Source organism: Pangasianodon hypophthalmus, chromosome 11 (genome assembly GCF_027358585.1).
Source record: "Pangasianodon hypophthalmus isolate fPanHyp1 chromosome 11, fPanHyp1.pri, whole genome shotgun sequence".
NCBI lineage: Eukaryota > Metazoa > Chordata > Actinopteri > Siluriformes > Pangasiidae > Pangasianodon > Pangasianodon hypophthalmus.
Genome location: NC_069720.1, coordinates 21,081,746 through 21,103,507, shown reverse-complemented (window position 1 = coordinate 21,103,507; position 21,762 = coordinate 21,081,746). Strand labels below are relative to the sequence as shown.

General features: G+C 41.4%; 2 protein-coding genes across 4 annotated transcripts; one reads left to right on the top strand and one right to left on the bottom strand.

Annotated features, from left to right (window-relative positions):
- Nucleotides 1-2: 2 nt before the first annotated feature.
- On the top strand, nucleotides 3-11,490 carry rbb4l (retinoblastoma binding protein 4, like). Its single transcript, XM_026915696.3, has 12 exons — nucleotides 3-189; nucleotides 4,060-4,204; nucleotides 4,446-4,591; nucleotides 5,094-5,267; nucleotides 5,466-5,581; nucleotides 5,667-5,827; nucleotides 7,041-7,167; nucleotides 7,421-7,498; nucleotides 10,317-10,393; nucleotides 10,567-10,624; nucleotides 10,720-10,830; nucleotides 10,935-11,490. Exons 1-12 carry the CDS (start codon nucleotides 174-176, stop codon nucleotides 11,001-11,003), a joined length of 1,278 nt encoding a protein of 425 aa, XP_026771497.1. The 5' UTR covers nucleotides 3-173; the 3' UTR covers nucleotides 11,004-11,490.
- Nucleotides 11,491-11,774: 284 nt separating this feature from the next.
- Nucleotides 11,775-21,348, bottom strand: txlng (taxilin gamma). Of its 3 annotated transcripts, none has more exons than XM_026915666.3 (9): nucleotides 21,204-21,348; nucleotides 17,503-17,761; nucleotides 17,152-17,243; nucleotides 16,856-17,026; nucleotides 16,535-16,729; nucleotides 15,891-16,010; nucleotides 15,106-15,273; nucleotides 14,894-14,989; nucleotides 11,775-14,506 (listed from the first exon to the last, which is right to left on the bottom strand). In XM_026915666.3, the coding sequence occupies exons 1-9, from the start codon at nucleotides 21,252-21,254 to the stop codon at nucleotides 14,189-14,191; spliced, it is 1,470 nt and encodes a 489-aa protein (XP_026771467.1). In that variant the 5' UTR covers nucleotides 21,255-21,348; the 3' UTR covers nucleotides 11,775-14,188. The 3 variants fall into 3 exon arrangements, with proteins under 3 accessions (XP_026771467.1, XP_026771475.1, XP_034164335.1); XM_026915674.3 differs by lacking the exon at nucleotides 21,204-21,348 and adding an exon at nucleotides 20,700-21,182; XM_034308444.2 differs by lacking the exon at nucleotides 21,204-21,348 and adding an exon at nucleotides 19,907-20,658.
- Between the last annotated feature and the right edge of the window lie 414 nt (nucleotides 21,349-21,762).

Genomic DNA, 21,762 nt, shown 5'->3' with positions numbered 1-21,762 from the left:
CGCTCGAATGTCGTGTCTTTCGCGCAGGCGCGTTCGTTGTTGCGCGCATCGGGTGAAAGAATTCGGGAAAGTTCAGCTGCACTGAAGTAATATATTTCATTTAATGAGTGGTTTACTTTCAGGCATTATATCCGGATTTGTGTGAATCTCGGTTCTGCTGGATACACTCAGAAATGGCAGACAAAGAAGGTAACGTTTGGGCGCGCGCTTTGTTTCCTTTCTGCGTTAGTGGCTAAGTGGCTAACTCGCTAAATTTTGGCGGCGCCGTCGGCGAGTTTTATTTATTTATTTATTTATTTATTTATTTATTTAGCTCAGTGCTTCAAACCTCCGAGTGCACTGCCTCGGGTATAAAATACTGCACGATAGGGGTGTTTAATCTTCAGCTTTTAGTTTGTAGTGGTTTAACACGAACCCTTTTCATACCCTGAGTGAGAGTTAACAGTAGCATCACTCGGTCCTGCTGGTTAATAAAAAGTCAGAGCCATAACTGGAGCCTGGAAGCTGGCATTAGTGAATTATATACAAGTCACATTAAATTTAATTTTCTGTGGTGTTTTTAGGGTGACCAGGTGTCCCGCATACTGAGATAACTGGTCGTATTGTTTTTAATTGGAATTGATATTTGTTGTTGTTGTTTTTACAGCAATATGATATATATACAGCTCGGTACATGCGCAGAGCATGCCGTTTCATCCAACTAATACAACGTAGTCAGGCTTTTCAAACAGCCTGGATTTCATCCAATAGAGTAGGAGAGGGCTGAGGAGAGTAGGAGAGGGCTGAGGAGAGTAGGAGAGGGCTGAGGAGAGTAGGAGAGGGCTGAGGAGAGTAGGAGAGAGCTGAGGAGAGTAGAAGAGGGCTGAGGAGAGTAGGAGAGAGCTGAGGAGAGAGCTGAGGAGAGTAGGAGAGAGCTGAGGAGAATAGGAGAGAGCTGAGGAGAGTAGGAGTGAGCCGAGGAGAGTAGGAGAGAGCCGAGGAGAGTAGGAGAGGGCTGAGGAGAGTAGAAGAGGGCTGAGGAGAGTAGGAGAGAGCTGAGGAGAGGAGGAGAGAGCTGAGGAGAGGAGGAGAGAGCTGAGGAGAGTAGGAGAGAGCTGAGGAGAGTAGAAGAGGGCTGAGGAGAGTAGGAGAGAGCTGAGGAGAGAGAGTAGGAGAGAGCTGAGGAGAGAGAGTAGGAGAGAGCTGAGGAGAGTAGAAGAGGGCTGAGGAGAGTAGGAGAGAGCTGAGGAGAGTAGAAGAGGGCTGAGGAGAGTAGGAGAGAGCTGAGGAGAGAGCTGAGGAGAGAGCTTAGGAGAGGGCTGAGGAGAGTAGGAGAGAGCTGAGGAGAGTAGGAGAGGGCTTAGGAGAGGGCTGAGGAGAGGGCTGAGGAGAGGGCTGAGGAGAGAGCGTAGGAGAGGGCTGAGGAGAGTAGGAGAGGGCTGAGGAGAGTAGGAGAGAGCTGAGGAGAGAGCTGAAGAGAGTAGGAGAGAGCTGAGGAGAGTAGGAGAGAGCTGAGGAGAGTAGGAGAGAGCTGAGGAGAGGGCTGAGGAGAGTAGGAGAGAGCTGAAGAGAGTAGGAGAGGGCTGAGGAGAGAGCTTAGGAGAGGGCTGAGGAGAGTAGGAGAGAGCTGAGGAGAGTAGGAGAGGGCTGAGGAGAGTAGGAGAGAGCTTAGGAGAGGGCTGAGGAGAGTAGGAGAGAGCTGAGGAGAGTAGGAGAGAGCTGAGGAGAGGGCTGAGGAGAGAGCTGAGGAGAGTAGGAGAGAGCTGAGGAGAGTAGGAGAGAGCTGAGGAGAGTAGGAGAGAGCTGAGGAGAGTAGGAGAGAGCTGAGGAGAGTAGGAGAGGGCTGAGGAGAGTAGGAGAGGGCTGAGGAGAGTAGGAGAGGGCTGAGGAGAGTAGGAGAGAGCTGAGGAGAGTAGGAGAGGGCTGAGGAGAGAGCTGAGGAGAGTAGGAGAGAGCTGAGGAGAGTAGGAGAGGGCTGAGGAGAGAGCTGAGGAGAGTAGGAGAGGGCTGAGGAGAGTAGGAGAGGGCTGAGGAGAGTAGGAGAGGGCTGAGGAGAGTAGGAGAGGGCTGAGGAGAGTAGGAGAGGGCTGAGGAGAGTAGGAGAGAGCTGAGGAGAGTAGGAGAGGGCTGAGGAGAGTAGGAGAGGGCTGAGGAGAGAGCTGAGGAGAGTAGGAGAGAGCTGAGGAGAGTAGGAGAGGGCTGAGGAGAGAGCTGAGGAGAGTAGGAGAGGGCTGAGGAGAGTAGGAGAGAGCTGAGGAGAGTAGGAGAGGGCTGAGGAGAGTAGGAGAGAGCTGAGGAGAGTAGGAGAGGGCTGAGGAGAGTAGGAGAGGGCTGAGGAGAGTAGGAGAGGGCTGAGGAGAGTAGGAGAGGGCTGAGGAGAGAGCTGAGGAGAGTAGGAGAGAGCTGAGGAGAGTAGGAGAGAGCTGAGGAGAGTAGGAGAGGGCTGAGGAGAGAGCTGAGGAGAGTAGGAGAGGGCTGAGGAGAGTAGGAGAGGGCTGAGGAGAGTAGGAGAGGGCTGAGGAGAGTAGGAGAGGGCTGAGGAGAGTAGGAGAGGGCTGAGGAGAGTAGGAGAGAGCTGAGGAGAGTAGGAGAGGGCTGAGGAGAGAGCTGAGGAGAGTAGGAGAGAGCTGAGGAGAGTAGGAGAGGGCTGAGGAGAGTAGGAGAGGGCTGAGGAGAGTAGGAGAGGGCTGAGGAGAGTAGGAGAGGGCTGAGGAGAGTAGGAGAGAGCTGAGGAGAGTAGGAGAGGGCTGAGGAGTGAGCTGAGGAGAGTAGGAGAGAGCTGAAGAGAATAGGAGAGAGCTGAGGAGAGTAGGAGAGAGCTAGAGACAGAGCTGAGGAGAGTAGGAGAGAGTTGAGAAGGCGCTCATCAAAAGGCTGTGGCGGCTGTCAGTCAAACTGTGCACACATGAAACTGTGCTACTGCACGAAAAACAAACTTAAGCAGGATTTACACTGCACAATATTTGGGCTAATTCTGCTGTCACAAGCACAATCGCACATTGTAATGGATAATCTTTGGTTGTGAGTTGAGATCTGTGATGTTCTTTCCGGCGGCTGATTTAGCGTCACTGTGACCAAAGACAGCTGAAGACAAAGTTCTGGAAATGTCAGAAATGTTTGGTTAAAACCTCAGTGTGTAATGTTGCAAGAAGTCCATCGCTGAAAGAGGATGTAGGGGCTGGGTGATAAGACAAAAATATATCACATTTCTGCAATATATGATGCAAAGTTTGTATTTTATTTGTGTTTGTACACACACACACACACACACACACACACACACACTCACTGTTCACTTTGTTCAATCAGCCAATCAGGTGGCAGCAGCACAGTGCATAAAATCATGCAGATACAGGTCAACAGCTTCAGTTAATGTTCACATCAAACATCAGAATGGGGAAAAATGTGATCTCTGTGACTAACCGTGGCATGGATGTTGGTACCAGAAGGGCTGGTTTGAGTATTATTATCATATCGGTCATCCCTACTAGGAACTGTAACGTGTAGTCTCATCAGACTTGACACACACTAAACTGATGCTGTGAATTAGTTATCTAGTTAATGTAGCCTGGATCAATTCACACACTGCAGCAAATTAGTGATAAGTAAATCAAATAGTGTAGTCTGGCCAGTGACATAGCCCGGTATTAATTTCAGAGTGGGAAAAGAAATATGCTAAATTAAATCACCACAGTTAAAATGCAACACACTCATACATTTTGTCATTTCATTATTAAAGGCATGATTTACCATGAGCGTTAATAGGCTCTATGACTATTCCTCTGAAAATTATTAAAATAACATGCTAATTAGGTGGAATATCTCCAGTAAACCTCCAGTATTTCATCATCTGTCACTATTAGCTTTCAAACAGAAACCTCTTTCTCACCACAGCAGCTGGGAGCCAGTAAACTGTAAGGAAACAAGCAGTGGGCGAGTAAATATGGAGGAATTGTAACAGTGAGGTCTTCATTGACCATTTATGAGCATCATTATAGTGCAATTACTGTGCAAAACAGAGTCATGTATGGATGTGACTGCAGTGCTGTGAGTAGATCTGGTTTTCTTTTTCCCTTCTAGTGTATGATGATGCTGTAGAGGAGCGGGTAATAAATGAAGAATACAAAATATGGAAGAAAAACACGCCTTTTCTCTACGACCTGGTCATGACACATGCCCTCGAATGGCCAAGTCTAACGGTGCAGTGGTTGCCTGATGTGAGCAGGTAAAAAAATAAATAAAATAAAATAAAAGACCCTTTTGTAAACTGGGGTTACGACCAGCAATATTTGACACACGATACATATTTTCATTCTAGATATTTGGAATAACATTTTAAATAGTGCAAGTGTGCATTTAACTGGTGAAACAGCCCCAGTCTCTGTGTGTTTGAATCAATTCTCCTTGAGTTTCCAAACACTATTAAAATCTCTGAGAACCTTATCCATGTTTAATTTCTGGTTTAGACCGGAGGGAAAGGATTATGCAATTCACAGACTGGTGCTGGGAACACACACTTCAGATGAGCAGAACCATCTGGTCATTGCCAGTGTTCAGATCCCCAACGACGACGCTCAGTTTGATGCTTCTCACTACGACAGTGAAAAAGGAGGTTTGTCTTACATAAGTCAGTTTTTTTAATATATATATAGGGATTGATCAATACATAATGACATGATAATATTTATTGTAAATTAGACAAATAAAGCTAACAAAAAAGCTCCTAAATACAGGTTAGGTTTTGCTAGTCTGTTATCATTTTTAAAATGAAAATATTTCTTGATTTAATATTGAATTGGGTTTTTTGTGTGTGTTTCTTCAGCAGGTATGTTCACTCCTGATTATTTGGTATAAATTGGAGGTTCAGTTCGTTACTGAGTGAAATTGCTGGAGGATCTAAAAGCAGAGTGGAAAATAAATGGGTTCTGGTGGTATTATTAAAGATATCTTGACATATTAGTAGAACAAGTTCCCTTGTTAGATATTTTTTCTTAAAGAAGCATTTATTTAATTCATTTCTTTAATGCTGAATATAGTGTTTGTTGACTCCTAGTTAGGATACAAACATTTACCGCTGACCACTTCTCTTTCTCTCTCTCTCTCTCTCTCTTTAGAGTTTGGAGGCTTTGGGTCTGTGAGCGGAAAGATTGAGATCGAGATAAAGATCAATCATGAGGGTGAGGTGAACCGGGCGAGGTACATGCCACAGAACCCCTGCATAATCGCCACGAAGACTCCTACATCTGATGTGCTAGTCTTTGACTACACTAAACACCCATCCAAACCAGGTGAGTCAAAGTGTTAACCCAGCAGTTTCCTCTTTTTTTTCTGTCTGTAAATCAGCAGGAAAAAAATGGTATAAACGTGAAGAATTGCGGGGAAAATAATAGCCGAAATGTTTGAATGATGAGGGTTGAAAATAAGTAAATCGTTGTGCATTGTTAAGCATGTATTCTATAGACTTTTTCTTTTCTCGTCATCTGTAGACCCCAGCGGTGAGTGCAGTCCAGACCTGAGACTCAGAGGGCATCAGAAGGAGGGCTATGGTCTTTCCTGGAACCCCAACCTGAGTGGAAACCTGCTCAGTGCATCAGATGATCACGTGAGTTCTGAATCTTTAGAGCACGCCTTTACTAAAGTTCAGCTCAGTTAAACGGATGCGTTTTCTGAACGTCATTTTTCTGCAGACGATCTGTCTATGGGACATCAGTGGATCTCCTAAGGAAGGAAAGATTGTAGATGCCAAGACCATCTTCACAGGCCACACTGCCGTAGTGGAGGACGTGTCCTGGCACCTTCTGCATGAGTCGCTTTTCGGCTCAGTGGCTGATGACCAGAAACTTATGATGTGAGTACGGCTAATCGGATTATACTCAAATCTCTAGCAGCTGAGTGCCATGTACATTACTTGTTTAGCAGACACTTTATGCCAAGTGAATAAACTTAGAATCTACAGACAGAGGGGATCTGATCAGCGCTAACTTCTCTAATCTTTAAACTTTCCTGAAATGCTCTGGCTTTAATGCTGCATTCTGACTTCCCAGTAGGAAAGATCTGTTTGAACGGTTCTCCAACTCGTAATTCCTACTTGGAAAGTCAGAGCTTTTTGGTTCAGTAACTTCTCTTCAGCATTACAGTGCTCATAGTTAAAAGTAAGAACCTGAAATAGCAGCGTGATTTAATGTTTTTAAGCAGTCTTTTGAGTTTCTGTTTATATTTGAAATTGCTACATACCAGGTGATACTTCAATAATTGAAATAGTAATTTGCTTTCTGCAAGATCTTTTGATCACACTGCTCTTTCATGTAATTTTCAGAGCTACTTATAGTGAAGTATCACATCCACTTTAAAAATTAAGTAAGCACTAATCAGAGTTTCTGACTTGAGATGGCCAAGTTCTCAAAAACGCTCTAATGTGGGAAGTAGGAGGTTCAGAGTTAGAAAGGTCCGAGTTCCCAGTTGTTGTGAACGCAGTATAGTTGTTTTGAACACTGGTATTATGTTTGTCTGTACATCTTGGGTGAAGTTTTTCAGCAGTTTGCAATGTAGACTGACTTCCTGCTCACATATCAACAGTAACAAATCACCATATTGACTGACTCAGAGAGGAAAAAAAACCCCTACAGAATAACCTTCAATAGAAAAACCTTCAATAGATGATAAGACTGTTTGGGGACTGTTTAAGGGCCCAACCGTGGTTCTTTGGCGCACCTTGAAGTGTGAATCTGTTTCCTTCTGGTCAGTAGAACAAAACCTGAATAGTGCTACATACAAAGTGCACTGTGCCTGTATAAAAACCCGCAGTCACTACCACAGTTATTGTCGCAGTCACAATTTTAATTAAAGAAAGTTTATTCTAATAATACCAACTTGGATACAAGATAGCATTACAAAATTAATTCCTAAAATTTTATTGGACCTGATAGCCACAGGTATATTGCATTAATAATGATTTAGGGAAAACCATTTTCTTGGTAACTTGTTGAAAGCCATCCAACAATACTGCCGTGACTGAACGTCATTTGATGATCTAATGAGAAATCGCTTCTTGTCTTTAACAGCTGGGACACAAGGTCCAACAACACAGCTAAGCCCAGTCACTCAGTGGATGCTCACACTGCTGAAGTCAACTGCTTGTCCTTCAATCCCTACAGCGAGTTCATCCTAGCCACCGGGTCTGCAGATAAGGTTTCTACAGCACTAGTGAACACACACATGCACCCATACATACACACACATCCACAGCCTTGTCATGTTCTACATTAGGTTATATACATAGTTCTCTTTGTCCATGTCAGTATCTATTTCTGCTATGGTTACTTGAAGGGGAATGTATATATCATATCTGCAGAAATCATTACTGAATGTTTTTAACTCTCTTGACACCATCATACACTTGTACTTGATGCAGTCTTGTAGACACACGTGTTTATTCCTACAGACTGTGGCCCTGTGGGATCTGCGCAACCTGAAGCTGAAGCTCCACTCTTTCGAGTCACACAAGGATGAAATATTCCAGGTAATACTTCTATCTGTCATCCACAGAAAGACGCACCATGTTATACAAAACAGAGCTGTGCATTTTGATTAAAATGCTCGACAGACAAAATGAGCAAGACCTTTATTTCCTGGCAGCAGACCGGTTTTATGAAGCCGGTTGTGGTTGCGCCCTTGACGGAGTTGAATGGCAGCAAAGTATTTGGCTGTTACCTAACACTGCCTGTGTTCTCTCCTGTGCATTTTACTTTCTCTCTGAATGCGTTTGAATGGGAGACATTGGCACAGTGTACTCCTGCAATTAAAGGTTCATTTGAGCTACTTTAATAAATGCTTTTTTTGTTAGTTTTTGTTTTTTAAACCTGACACGTGGAAACTGCTTTGCACACAGTTTGCACACAATGAAAGCTTATTTCATTAGGCTAATAAACTTAATTTGAATGCTTACAGCAGTAACACGTTTGCAATAATTTTGATGGTCTAATACAGAGAATTGTGCCACAACTGAAGGTTGATTAGAATTGAATTGGTGTTGTGGTCTATTTTGTTTCTCCTGCAAGTGTGTGCGCTTAAAGGCTATCAACAGTTTTGTAGACGGTAATCCTCTGTATTCTTGTAAGTAATAAGTCTTATACTGCATTCAACTTGGTTAGTTATTTATTACCATAGTGTGTCAAAATATTGTCTAATATTTCAGAAAAAAAAATTTGCACAAAAGTGTAAGGGCTGTGACGTTGAAGCACTGTTCATTTCAATGCAGTTTATGATGTTGGCTTGACAATTTCTGACTGTTATAACTCCGTGAGCATTCATGCTACTTCCACCAAACTCAGCACAGTCCTTCAGGCTGTTCAGGCTGATCCTGCTGCATTTTTTTGTAACTGAGTGGATTTACAGTTTTCCCGTAGCGGACGATCAAATATCCTAAACACTCCCATATGCTTACATTGATGGAATGTCAAAACTCACACACACACCTGAAGCCCCTCTTCTGTCCCTCTCACTCAATGTACCTGTAACAGAGACTCTCACTTCATCTATCTCTCTATCAATGCCACACACACTCTCCATCCATCTCTCTATCAATCTACCGGTAGCGCACAAACACTCTCTCCTTACTTCTTTCTATCAATCTACCTGTATCACTCTCTCACTCCTTCTGTATTTCAATTAACACTCACTCTCTATCTACTTGTGTCATTCTCTTAATCCATCTGACTTTCTACTTGTATTACTCTTGTATTACTCTATTATTTGTCATCTATCTTTCTATCAGTAACTGTCTCTCTGTCACTCTTTCTTTCTGTCTTTCAACTTCAAACTTTCAGACTGGCTTTGTAAAGACAACATCAAAGTTTGTTGTGACGAACTTTACCTATCTAGTTTACTTAGCGCTTCTGACAATGGACATTAGGACTGTACAATATGGCGATACGTATCGTAGGACAATAGAAAAATATCTATTGTATAATTTTCAGCAGCTGATTTATGTCACTAAAGTCGGAGCTAGGAAGCTACTGGCAGTGTGCTGCAAAAAAAAAAACAAGCCTGAAGGAGCGTGACACAGAGCCAAACTCCCTGCAGCACTCCGACACAGAACAGGCATCAGCCCAACTAAAAGATGAGGAACTTGTACATAAAAAGGGAGATATACTGTCGTTAAGATACAGCAAATCAGACACAACTGAAAACGGTCATTTGAAAGGTATGCTGTAAAACAGTCACAAATGGATGCAGTTATTTTGTATAGATGTTTTCATCAGTTTCAGAGAAAATGTAATATCTCGTGATGTGTATCATTTCAAGGTATGAAATGATCCATATCATGATATAAGATTTTGATCAAAGCAGCTTTACAGAAATCCTGATATAGATTTAAGTTTGTCCCTGTAAGAAAAAAATGATGAGAACATGGACGATCGCAATGAAAAATAACTTTACTGCAGTGACAAAGTACATAAAGCACTTCAGGTTCATCAACATCAAAGTAAACCTCAAACAGCTCAGACATTTTATGCTGTTTTTCAAACCAGTTATTCCCGCCCGTGATGTAAATGAAATCTCGCTCTAAATGAAAATTAAGGATAACAGTTGAAGTGATCACTTTCCGTTCTCACAGTATTGATGTTGTTACAGGTGGGACCAGCCAAATGGTGGGGTCCTATGATTTAATAAATAGATGTCTTTCTGAATGATAATTACAGTCACTTACCCCTTTGAGACCGAGATGAATTGTCCATAGGATAATAAGCTTTATTGGGGGAGGAGCTTGTTCTAACACCTACCATGGAGTGGAATCTGCTTAGAGGCAGCCTGTAATTTCTTACATCCCTAATGAGCAAGCCAGAGGTGATGGTTTCAGGGGAAAACTCCCTGAGACGACATGAGGAAGCACTAGCAACAAGCAACGCCACCTAAGTGTCGCCTCCTGTCTTCTGTGAAAAGTTGCACTTGAATAAACCACAAAATCACTGTGCATTCTGTTTCTGTGAGGAACGATAACATCAACCTATTCCATAACAGAAGATGGCGGCAATAGTGTTCACTCTACTTAAAAATATATCCAGGTACAGCAGATGAGCAGAAACAGAGAGAATGTTGAGCAAATCTGCAAAAATGTGCGTGTTTAGCTTGCTTTGATTGCTTAAGTTTCTTTTCTCCTACAATGATTCACTCGGATGAACAACCAGTCAGAGAATTCTCTCCTCTGATGCCAGTTCACCTGATGCTGACACTGTAGGACATGCCCCATAAACACCACCGATGGTTGGCTGCGTATGGAATCCAAAATCCAGTTATGTGCATGTGTCTTGACGCTGACAGTAAATTTCTTGCGGCAGGTTCAGTGGTCTCCTCATAACGAGACGATCCTGGCCTCCAGTGGAACAGACAGGCGACTCAACGTCTGGGACCTGAGGTGAGGCAACACCCTTCTGTCTTCTTTTTCAAATTGAGGTATTTAAGTTAAGTGAGACGTTGATTCTCTCTAATGCTGCCATCTTGTGACTGTGATCAACCTAAAGAAAATAGTTATGTACAGCAGTGTGTCATTGCAGTCCTCGGTTTCATTTGTGCTTGACATGTTTGCAGTAAAATTGGAGAGGAACAGTCTGCTGAGGATGCGGAAGATGGACCTCCAGAACTGCTGGTAAGTCCACAACACGGGATTCATATCGTTGTGTTTATTTTGATTGCTCCTTTTGGCGGGCTTCCAACTCACTTGTGTATCTGGAACTGTGACAGTTTATTCACGGCGGCCACACAGCGAAGATCTCTGATTTCTCATGGAATCCCAATGAGCCCTGGGTGATCTGCTCTGTCTCTGAAGATAACATTATGCAAGTTTGGCAAATGGTCAGTTCTGATGATTATATGCTCATTATTTTTGAAATACTCCTTTCACAGTTGATTTAAAGAGGTCTGCTTTATGAAACTTAACCACTTGTTCCCTCTTTCAGGCTGAAAACATCTACAATGACGAAGAGACAGACACTCCTGCCTCAGAGCTCGAAAGCCAGGCCTCATAACAGCTTCTACCATTTAATAGCAAGGTTCTTTTTTTTTTTCCTTTTTTTTCCCCCCATTATTACTCCAGTTCTCTTTCATTATAAAGATTCATCTACTCACAATCACTAGGGATGGATCAGGTTATGAAACAACTGCATTTGAGGACATCGTCTAGAGGCCAAAATCCAATTAAACCTCTCGCAACTCCTCTTTACTTTCCTCAAGTATTACTCAGCATTTGTTATTTTTGTCTACTCTCTAAACTTCTGATGTGTCAAATGTTTCCTAAAAAGGCAACAGTCATGTTGGGTAGATCACCATGAGACGTGGTGTGGGAGAATGTTCTGATGGAGAACGTCTATTGCTTTGAAAATGCACTTGAACAGGCATTGCTGTTGATTCATTTTTTCCCCACGCACAAGTGAAAGCAAGCAGTTTTCAATCCTTTATACTTTTTGTGCATAAACCTGATGTCAACTGCAATAAAACTTTTGTAATACCTTTTAAGTGATTGTTCATTGTGTATTCCTGAAACTGATACTGTACTAGTGATTAATTACAAAATAATATATCATGTCCAAGTGATCCTAAACAGACCTGTCTCTCTTTGGGAACACGTTTTACATTAACGTCACAGTTCCACAGTTTAAAAACCAGATCCTGGTCTCACATTTGGTAAATTACATTCTTCTGGCAATCAGAAAGCATGCATTTCCCATCCTGTGCCCATTGAGTATGTTAGATCAGCTGAGATCAAAGTATAAAAAAATGAAACCATGATGAGAAACAGAAAAATCTACAAAACATTTTATTGAAAAGCAAGACATGGCTACAATAGCATTCGGTCTCAGAGGGGACACAGATTCAGTTAAGGGAGAAAGAACAATTCATAGCAATTGCTGCCTTTAGCCTCTTTCACAGTTTTGCCTGTGGAGGTAGATTTCTTGCATAACCTGAGAATCAAACTGGGGCAACAGCAAAGTAGATAAGAGACACTCTGACAGTACCAAAATACTAAACTGTCCTCAGTTACAATCTAAACCTCACTGCATACTGGGTTAATTATAACTTATAGAAGTCGAAGTCATACATGCCAGGAACATGTGATACTTTATCTAAAGAGCATTAAAAACATTCAAATTTTAAAACAAATTCAAGCAAAGGGATGCGTCAGTGGTGCAATGAAACCTTTTCCTAAACTGACTGAGACCTGCAGGGGTCCAGCCTCTTTTAATTTATTTAGCAGAGCATCTTTTTTTTTTTTTTTTTTAATACATGGATCAAGTTGCCCACATTTGTTTTCCCAGTTCACTAACTTAAAGTGAAATCCTAAAGTAATGGTTTTCCAGTGACCATGTGTGCATGTCTGCTGATGAAAAGGGAACCATTTAAGTACTATGTAAAAATACTGGAATGTGTTTTTCAAGTCAAATAATTGTGGAATGTTACTGTAGGTGGCTCGATACGGACCTGAGGGGATGTTCTCAAAAACCCTGTTTTCCTGTTTAATGACTGTATGAAATTAGAGGCATAAGCCTATGTGCCTTATTAAGTTTGCATAATTTCAACATGGGACTTTGACATAGTCAGCGACAGCTACAAGGCTCACAGCTACTGAACGATAGCATTTGCATTTTATTCCTGTTCATTACACAATTGCCTCAGAAAAGAAAAAAAAAAAGAAAAGAAAAAACATTCATTATTTCCAGTCAAGTATCAAAGATGTCAAGGCCTCTTCTGAACTTAATCATAAACGAATTTCAGACGGTTTTATTTCCGGTTATCATGGAAAGCTGTTGTAGTACAAGTGCAGTGCATAACTAAAGACAGCTATTGCAAATGAATAATATCTAAAGTTTCATTAACAGATAATGAAAATTCTTAAAGCTAACATTAATTAAACGGCATTTCACATTATATGAATTTAAGAAATATTACATTTTAAATGTCATTCAAGTCATTACAATAATATGGTCAATTAAATTGAAACAATGTAGGCCTGTTGCCACTGTATTAAAAAGTTTCCCCCCATTTAGTTGCCTGGTTGACCATTTAAAGCATTCAGAAACTGTAATTAAGCTCAAGGTGGTCTGGTTTAGTTTCTCAATTTAGGTAAATGTGATATTTTAGTTAATTAATTTTTTTATTTTTTGTATTTTATCTGCCTCACTACTAGGGCACATGACAACATAGGTTTGCAAAGTAATAAGTTTTATCATGATTTGTATGGAACAAAACAAAACCATCTCCCATGTTTAGTTCACAAACCTTTCACTTTTTATCATGTAGTTTTCTATATATAATATGAATGTGTCAAGTTTTAAAGGAAAATTTCTTAAATGTACCTTGATGCACACAAAGGAACCCTAGATGTTACTGTAAACTAGTCTTACTATATTACAGTGGTAGGATTTTCAATGAACAAGCCCATCACATTTTAGTTGTATTAGAAAAAGACAGTTTGCAGCCACATTTGTAAATGGGCGTGCAGAAACTCCAGCTTTGATGCTGTCTGAAATTGTGTCAAAGTAGTCCAGACATTTCACATACTCTGTTTATAGCAGCCTTGTTAAGTCAAACTAGCCCTTAATTCCAAGTTAATTCCGAGTATCCCATGAAAAGAAAAGATACATACAGGCAGTATATTCTCAGAGATGAATAAAAACTATAACATTAAGATCTGTAAATTCTGTAAATTTATATTTAAATGGAAGAACAAAACCCATTCGACGTTCTTTCTTCTGGAGTTTTAAGAAACCTGATCATGATCGTTCCTTTCATGAATGCCCTGCAATTGCACTGTTAATTAGACATAGCTGGTTAGTTAACTACAGACGGTCAAAATATCACTATCTTTATATGCATCTGAATCCATTTATTTCAATACTAGAAGCCAGATCTGAGAGCTACATTTTCTCATAAAAAACAAATCTCAAATCGGAGCAGAAATTAGCTGGAAGGGGAAAACCTAAACAAAAAGAATTAAGCATGGAACACTAAAGCTGTAGTCCCTGTTAGACCACATGACTGTTTCCTAAGAAAAATACACGTGGTAGAAAAAGCGAGTAAAAAGTGCTCATCACAAAGCCAATCACCGATGTACAGAGCTGTTTTCATACTAATCATGTTTTTAGTTTTAACTATTACACAAAAATATATACCTCCACAAAAAAAAAAAAAAAAATCGTCCCTCAACGGGCCTGGCTCAGTCGTCATTAAGATGCTCTCTGGTTGTCTCCTCAATCTGTGGTTGCAGCGCCAGCCTCTCTGTCTCCGGGGCCAAACATTCCATTTCTCCCTCTACCTCTCCATCCATCCCTACATTCGCAGGCGGGCTGAAAGCCTCCTCTGGCTGGGGGTCTGGGGGTCCCGTCCCCTCCTCTTCAGGATCCTTTGCTGGGCCCTGGAGGGCTCCTAGTTTCTGGCTCAGATCGTTGCGTTCCCTCTGCAGGGCTCTGCACAGCTTCTCCAGACGCTCCAGTTTCCCTTGGAGAGCCTTGTACTGTTTGTCCCGCACAGTTTTCTGCAAAATGGGTTAATACACAGTAAAGAAATCATAAACACATCATTAACATGTTATAATGTTGACAGACTCAAGGTTAAACTCCTGATCATGCTGTAGGTCGTGTTTTAGGTGTGTAGGTTATGTTTGTGAAGTGTGCTTTAACCCTGCAGTGGTTAAAAAGCGTATTTTTCATCATTCTGTCATGTTTACTGAACAAACATTAATCTATCCATCATGCTGTAAACAGGCCAAACTTGGGAAACCAATCTGTGTGTCTCCTTTTTTTTTTTTTACACTATATACATCACCTATTGGTTTGGGATTTTCAGATAGCTCCTAGATAAAGATTGGTGGCTTTCTATAGGCCTGCTTGTCTTAACTACTACATCCAGCATGTTTTCTCACCTCCTCTGCCATCTGCAGTAAGGTCTGGTTGTTAGTCTCCCATTTGGTCCTCCAAAGAGTGGTCTCCTTCTCTAACTTCTTGATTTTCTTGGTCATCTGTGTATAATGGAGCAATCAAACAGAAGGAAGAGTAAATAAGGAAGTAGTGAATTACAGTGTCATTTGTGTAACACCAACAGCTCCAGAAAATGCATTAAAAGAATACAGCACACCTTCTCCATCTCCTGTCTGAAGGAGGTGAACACTTCATTACTCTTAGCAAGGGTCGTCTGAAACTCTTCAAATTTGTCCATGTAAAGAGTAAGCTGCTGCTTCAACTGAAGCTCCTGTTCCTTCATCAGCTCACATTTATGTCTTGATTCTGTTGCATCTTTCAGAAGCTAAAGAATGAACGGAGATGAAGTGATTCATTACATGCTTTCTTGCAATCTGATAAGATCACAAAACCTTCAACAGTTATATACAATCAGGGTCATAATTAGTGTCACCCCTTAAAAAATCTGCAAAAACTACATGGTCCAATGATTGCCACTGCATTTAGTACTTTATGCAGCCTCCCTCTGCCATCATAACAACCCTGAGTCTTCTCCTATAAATGAGAATACAGAACAAGGAATCGGGAGTTCCTCCAGGGTCCTTGGACTCTTCTCTTCAGCTCAGGGTTTCGATGGGGTTTAGGCATGGCCATGTCAAAAATACCCGATTCCAGTTGTAGCTTCCTGGCAGAGGCAACCAGGTTTTTAATAAATAAAAAAAAAATCTCCAGGTACTTTATGAAGTCTATGATGCCATGTATGTTAACAAGGTTCCCAGACAGTGGAGATTAGGTTATTTTCTATATAATCCTAATTTTTACATCAAGCCCATCTTTACACAGGGTGCCAATAATTCTGAAGCTGACTGTGTAACTATTGATATAGATAGGAAGTGTTTTCCCTTAGTCCATATTGAGAAAAATGCTGGCTCTTAAGCAGTGGTTCTTCTCTGAGTTACTTACAAGTTCTCTCTCTCTCTGCTGCTTCTCTTCCACCTCTCTCATCAGCTCAGCCGTCCGCTGAAGATTTGCATCAACCAGCTGCTGCTGAAGCTCCTTGTGCTTGAACACCTTGTCAATGTGCTGAAAAAAGATATGTTATATTCAGACCTGCCATTATAAAACACTCCAATAACAAGTACAACCTATAGAGTCTTAGGGTACCACAGAGAGCGGAGTTGTTCCTGCTGTAGATATTTTATAGACAGCAGCTGAAACGTGAGGAGAACGTTGCTAAATATTACAAAAAAGTGTTCAGACTTAAGAGACTACTGAAATATATTTTTAAACTCTCCATACATGAAGTCAGATAAAGCAGGCAGCCTACATGTGCATAGTCCAGTGGTAATAAAATTAATACATGTACTAGCACATTTCAGATGATGTTCCTATGGGTAAGCTCATCAAGGTTATCATCACTGCACACATTTCATATTTCTTTGTATATCCTGGGGTTTGGACAGTCCATTAATCTATCAGGTCATGACTATGCATGTATCAAATTTCCCCATTTTCTAATCCAGTAACTTTTTACATATGTTTAGGAACTCTGTAAAACATTTGTTGACTGGACCTGGGAGGCTGATTGTTTCAAAGATCGTTCTCACCTCCTCCCGCAGCTCATACTGCTCAATGAGCTTCTTGAGTTTCTCAGCCAGCTCCATGTTCTCCTGCCTCAGCTTGGTGTTGTGGGTGTTGTGCTGCTCCATCTGTGTTTCGATCTCACTTAGAGTCATCTGAAAATGAAGTGTGGCCTCCTTACGCCTCTCTTCGTATTCTCTGAACCGCTGGGCGTTCTCCTCCTACCAAACAAAACAAGGACAGTGTAGACCACTGACATTTCATATAGCGCCACTGCTTGCCATTACAGAGCCAATATCAGTGTCAATGTCTATCAATCCATAACCAGCACAGGAATGATGTAGCACCTTCAGGGTCTTGTTGTGCCGTTGTAGTTCCCTGCAAAGGCTTTCCAGCTTGCTGCGAGCCAGAATAGCCTTGCTGTGTTCACTCTGAAGATGGATCTTCTCTTTGAGGACCTGCGTCTGCTTCTTCTGCAACACCTTCACTTGCTTCTGCATATTGCGGCTGTCTTCTAGCTGTCAATCAAAGAGATTCTGTTATGTTTTTAACAGTTACTATGTGAACCCGTGTCTATTACTGTTATTACAGTACACCACATAGTTATACAACACGACTAGCTCTGAAAGCTACAGGTACTTACCAGGTCAGCATACTTTTTGCAAAGAGCAGCAAGTTTTTCCTCGGGAGTGGCTAAAGTGTGAAGGGCTTGCATCAGTAGCAGCACTTCTTTTCCTGCATTAAATGAAAACGAGCAAAAATAAAGAGCTCCTTCAAACTAAGTGAAGTATTTTAGGGTCATCAACCAATTACTGCATCTTACACTTCTGTTTTGAAATCTGAAAAGTTTACAGCATGCCTAAGTCTCAAAACTCAAATGTCTACTCAGGAAACAGACAAATCTAGCCACTTCCTTCTGATCTAAAATTAGCTCGACTTTGTTTTTAAGGCCCAGGAACTGAGAAACCTGAACAATTCTGATGAAAGCACCCACCAAACATATTTTGGTCCTTGTTCTGATCGCCACTCGAGTCCAGTTCTCCTTCAAGGGGGTCAATCCGGCAATCTTCTCTCCCAGGTGTCTCCCCTCTTACCTCTTTGTTGCAGCAGGTGTTAATCAGTCCTCCAAACTCCCCAAGGTTATCTTGAGAAGGGGTCACACTAGTAGGAGGGGAACTGCTACCCTCCACAAGGCCACGTGTGGCTGCCTCCATTCCACATACACCGGAGGTCTCCATCATGTTAGCTCCGTACTGTCAGAGAAAGCACAACCAAAACTTGTGAGAATGTCTTGGTTGATTGTCCATGATGCTGTTGCAAATATTTGACTTGCAAATGCCTCTTTTAACATGTCAACAGTATCTGCACTCCTGACAGTGTAAAAGTCTATTACTGTGCACTGTAATAATACATAAACAATGGTAATTTATCTACTCTCTATCATCTAGACTGTACTGGCCTGTGCTTAATGGTTGTACAGTCTATTGTCTGACTCTTGTCTGCTGCTGTTTCATGTTAAATGTAGCACTGTGTCCTGGAGAAACTAACTATATTTCATTCCTCACCCAACACGTCTGTGATGAGAAGGAATGCCAATAAAGTTGACTTTGACTCCGATAGATCACTTCACATCCTCAGAAAAAAAAAAAAAAAGGACAGGATGGTACCCTAAAGAGTGTGTCCTAAGTACCTTTAGCGTGTATTGGTCACATAAAGGTAATCAGGGCTGAATTAGGATTTAAAAGTTGGCAAAGCCCCGATTCTTTGATATAATTGTCTGTCTTAACTTCACCTAGGTATACAATCCTTTAAAAATGAGGAAAATAAATACATTTTTAAATGTATTTTAAAGGACAGATGTATAAACACAGCTGTTAACAACTGCCTTGTGTGAATGAACACATTTTGCAAGGAAAAAACAAATCTCTGTATCTCATGCTAGGATTTGCATAGACAGACCGACAGACAGACAGACAGATAGACAGATATACTTGATTAATCCTGTGAGGGAAATAGTTCCATCGAATGCTCTGTTCCCCTCGGTTTTATCCACAAAGGGTCAACGTGGCTGCAGATGTTCGTTCTAACCAAGCAGGAGCCACACCTGACCATCGATTAAAAACCAAGATCAATTGATTACATGGGTGGAAGCAGGTGTGGCTGCTGCTTGGTTGGAATAAAACCTGCAGTTACATTGGCTTTGCAGATAAGATTGGACAATAAACTTTTTCCACTGTTAACAAGGCTGATCCAGATGATCAGATAATTATCAAGCTCTTCTTCAGTCGGAACAGGTGTATCGGCAGCAGAACAAACTTTAAACCATGCAGGGGATCCCGAGGACTGGTGTTGAGAACCTTTGCCTGAAAGCACGGGTTCCCAACCCTGGTCCTGGAGCAAACCCTGTCCTCCTACAGGCTCAGGCAGAAAACAGAGTTGCTTATATAGAAACTTCTTCAAAGCGAGCTTGAAGTAATAAGGATATTTTGTTCTGTCCATTAGCACACATTTATATTTTGCCATTGGCATTATCAGATTTGTCTTGTGAGTTCTGCATAATGCTATATTTCCTCGTATCTGTGGTTTTGAGAAGCGAATTGTAACAGCACTCACACTGAGATTTTAATAATAATAAAAAAAAAATTCTGACAATAGCAGAACTTTGTTGTCAGCTCTCTGTGGTCACTACTGAGTGCGTCACAGTCGGCTGATCTCAAATCACAACCAAAGAATTCTTCACAACATGCAATTTCTCTGTGACAGTAAAACTGGGCCAAAAATCATACAGTCCATGTTCTGCTTTAAAGTATTTTAAAGATGCACTATGTTCACTTTAACATGTGAAAGATAATAAAGGTACAGAAAGTACAATGGTACAGTTTAGTATATTTTCCCTAAAGTTTAGCTGTTAGGTTGCACAGTACAGCCTTGATAAAGTTGAAAAGTTTTAAACGTTTCATTTTTTAAATTACAAATATGGCCAAAAGTATGCGGACACCTGACCATCACAGTCATATGTTGTTCTTCCCCAAACTTTTGCCACAAAGTCAGAAGCACACAATTATATAGAATATCTGTGTACGCTGTAGTGTTACAGTTTCCCTTCACTGGAAAACCCCAAACCTGTTCCAGCATGACAATGCCCCTGTGCACAAAGCGAGCTCCATGAAGACATGGTTAATCTCCAAGGTTAATGTAGAAAAACTTGAGTGTCCTGCACAGAGCCCTGACCTCAATCCCACTTCCCAGAAGAGTGGAGGTTATTATAATAGGAAAGAGGGACTAAATCTGGAATGGGATGTTCAACAAGCACATACGAGCGCGATGGTCAGGTGTCCACAACCTTTTGGCCATGTAGTGTACTTCAAGACAAATCAACACACGCACTTATTTCATACCTATCTTAGTTTAGGCTAAGGTTCAGCGTTTCTCATAGAAGAAAAGAAAACAAAAAAGGACGAAAAAATGTATGCGCTGTACTTCATGTTTAGGAAGGTTGTTGATGCCATATCGCATACAGGCGAGCATTGGGAAGCTAATTTCCCTCAGCAGGGGTTACAGTTACACTACTGACAGACCTGGTGATTGTTATTACTTGAGTATCTGCTGCATGTGAGGCCTTTGAACAACGTGCTGAACGGGTTACAGGTGGAGGAGGAGAACAACCACGTGCTGTACAGTAACACCAGGAGCCACCACACGGAACACGTGCACCACATAAATAAATAAATAAGACTAATAATCAAATCAACCCCTGACAATAATGAGAACTTCGCTGTGTTTCACTCAGACCAACAGGACCTGCTAATTTCCTGCTGTGTGCACGTGCGCCTTGTGACTCTCACTGTACTGCTGCTGCTGCTGACTGACTGACAACTGCACACTGACCACAGACAGAAAGCTTTAAAAATGGCCGAATAACACCACTCCACCAACAGTTCCACCGGTTACACACTGCTCTAGATGTTGTTTTCTATATTATTGTGGTTGGCTGGTCATTTGGACGGTTAATGTACCGGTTATGACCCGTTCATCAGATACAGATACAGATACACGAGCAACAAACTCTGCCTCGTGATAAAACCCACAGTGTTCGCGTAAAACATTAACAATATCAAAAAATAATAGGTTCAGTCTCTTTAAAACTCCAGCTACAAACACCACTTTGAGTCAGCATGCGAGCTAACCTACCTTTGTACCTCAAAACACTGCTGAGAGCAGAGTGCAGGTCCAAACAGGCGAGCTAAGCTGCTAGCTACTAAACTTTGAGGGAAACAAATCAGGACCCCCAGCTAGTTAGCTAGCTAGCTAACGTTACCCAGCTGCGTAGCTAGCTAATACAAGAATTCTGGTTTACTCTAAAAAACCTCGCACATATTGTTCTCTCACGAATAATACGCTATCATTATATAAGGTACGGTTTAATTAAAAGCGCAAAAATAAACGCGAGTCCATGTCTATTCGGCTTGTTTGACTGGCTAGCCCAGCTAGCTTAGCCACTTCCTTCGTAAACATCTAATACCCATGGTGTGAGCAACCTCTGGCACTTCCATTAGATAAGCAGACACCTAGTCTACTCAGCTCGGGGTTTCCCCGACAACATTAGAGAAATACTGTATACACACAAGCCAAGCTGTTCAATTTACCACTATATTAATCATTCAGAACGTCATAATATCATACAGCTGCTGTTACCTGAAGGTTTTCGGTGTTTAAATCGACCCTGGCGCCTGAACAAGTCGCCATGTTGTGACGAAAAAATAAAAGCGCCAAGGAGCTCCACTGCAACAGGTTCAACTTTATTCAGCGCCACACAAGCGCTCCTGTCCTTACAGTTTTTTACATTTACACACACACTTACACACACACACACACACACACACGTTCATTCCGCTTTATAATTTTCATGTTCAACCAGTAAAAGACCAAAAAAACACAGGTGTGATACTCAAAGCTTGTCTGAATTAAACTAAACACAAACCCTAACTGTTTTTAATTCTTGTGTTATTCAGACTATTTTATTCAACATCTCATATATATCAAGAATTTAACCTTAAGTCCCCTATCTACTCCTTTTCATTCTTATAATTAGCTTCTTAATCTTATCTACGGTTCCTGTGGTAGATTTACACCGAACTCTTCATTTAATAGATTTCTGGATTTTCTCTTTTCCTTCTGCTTTCTGGACGTTTACGTCAGCTGGGATAACATTCAGTACAGGTGACATCGATGCTACAAAAGTACCACTCATGAG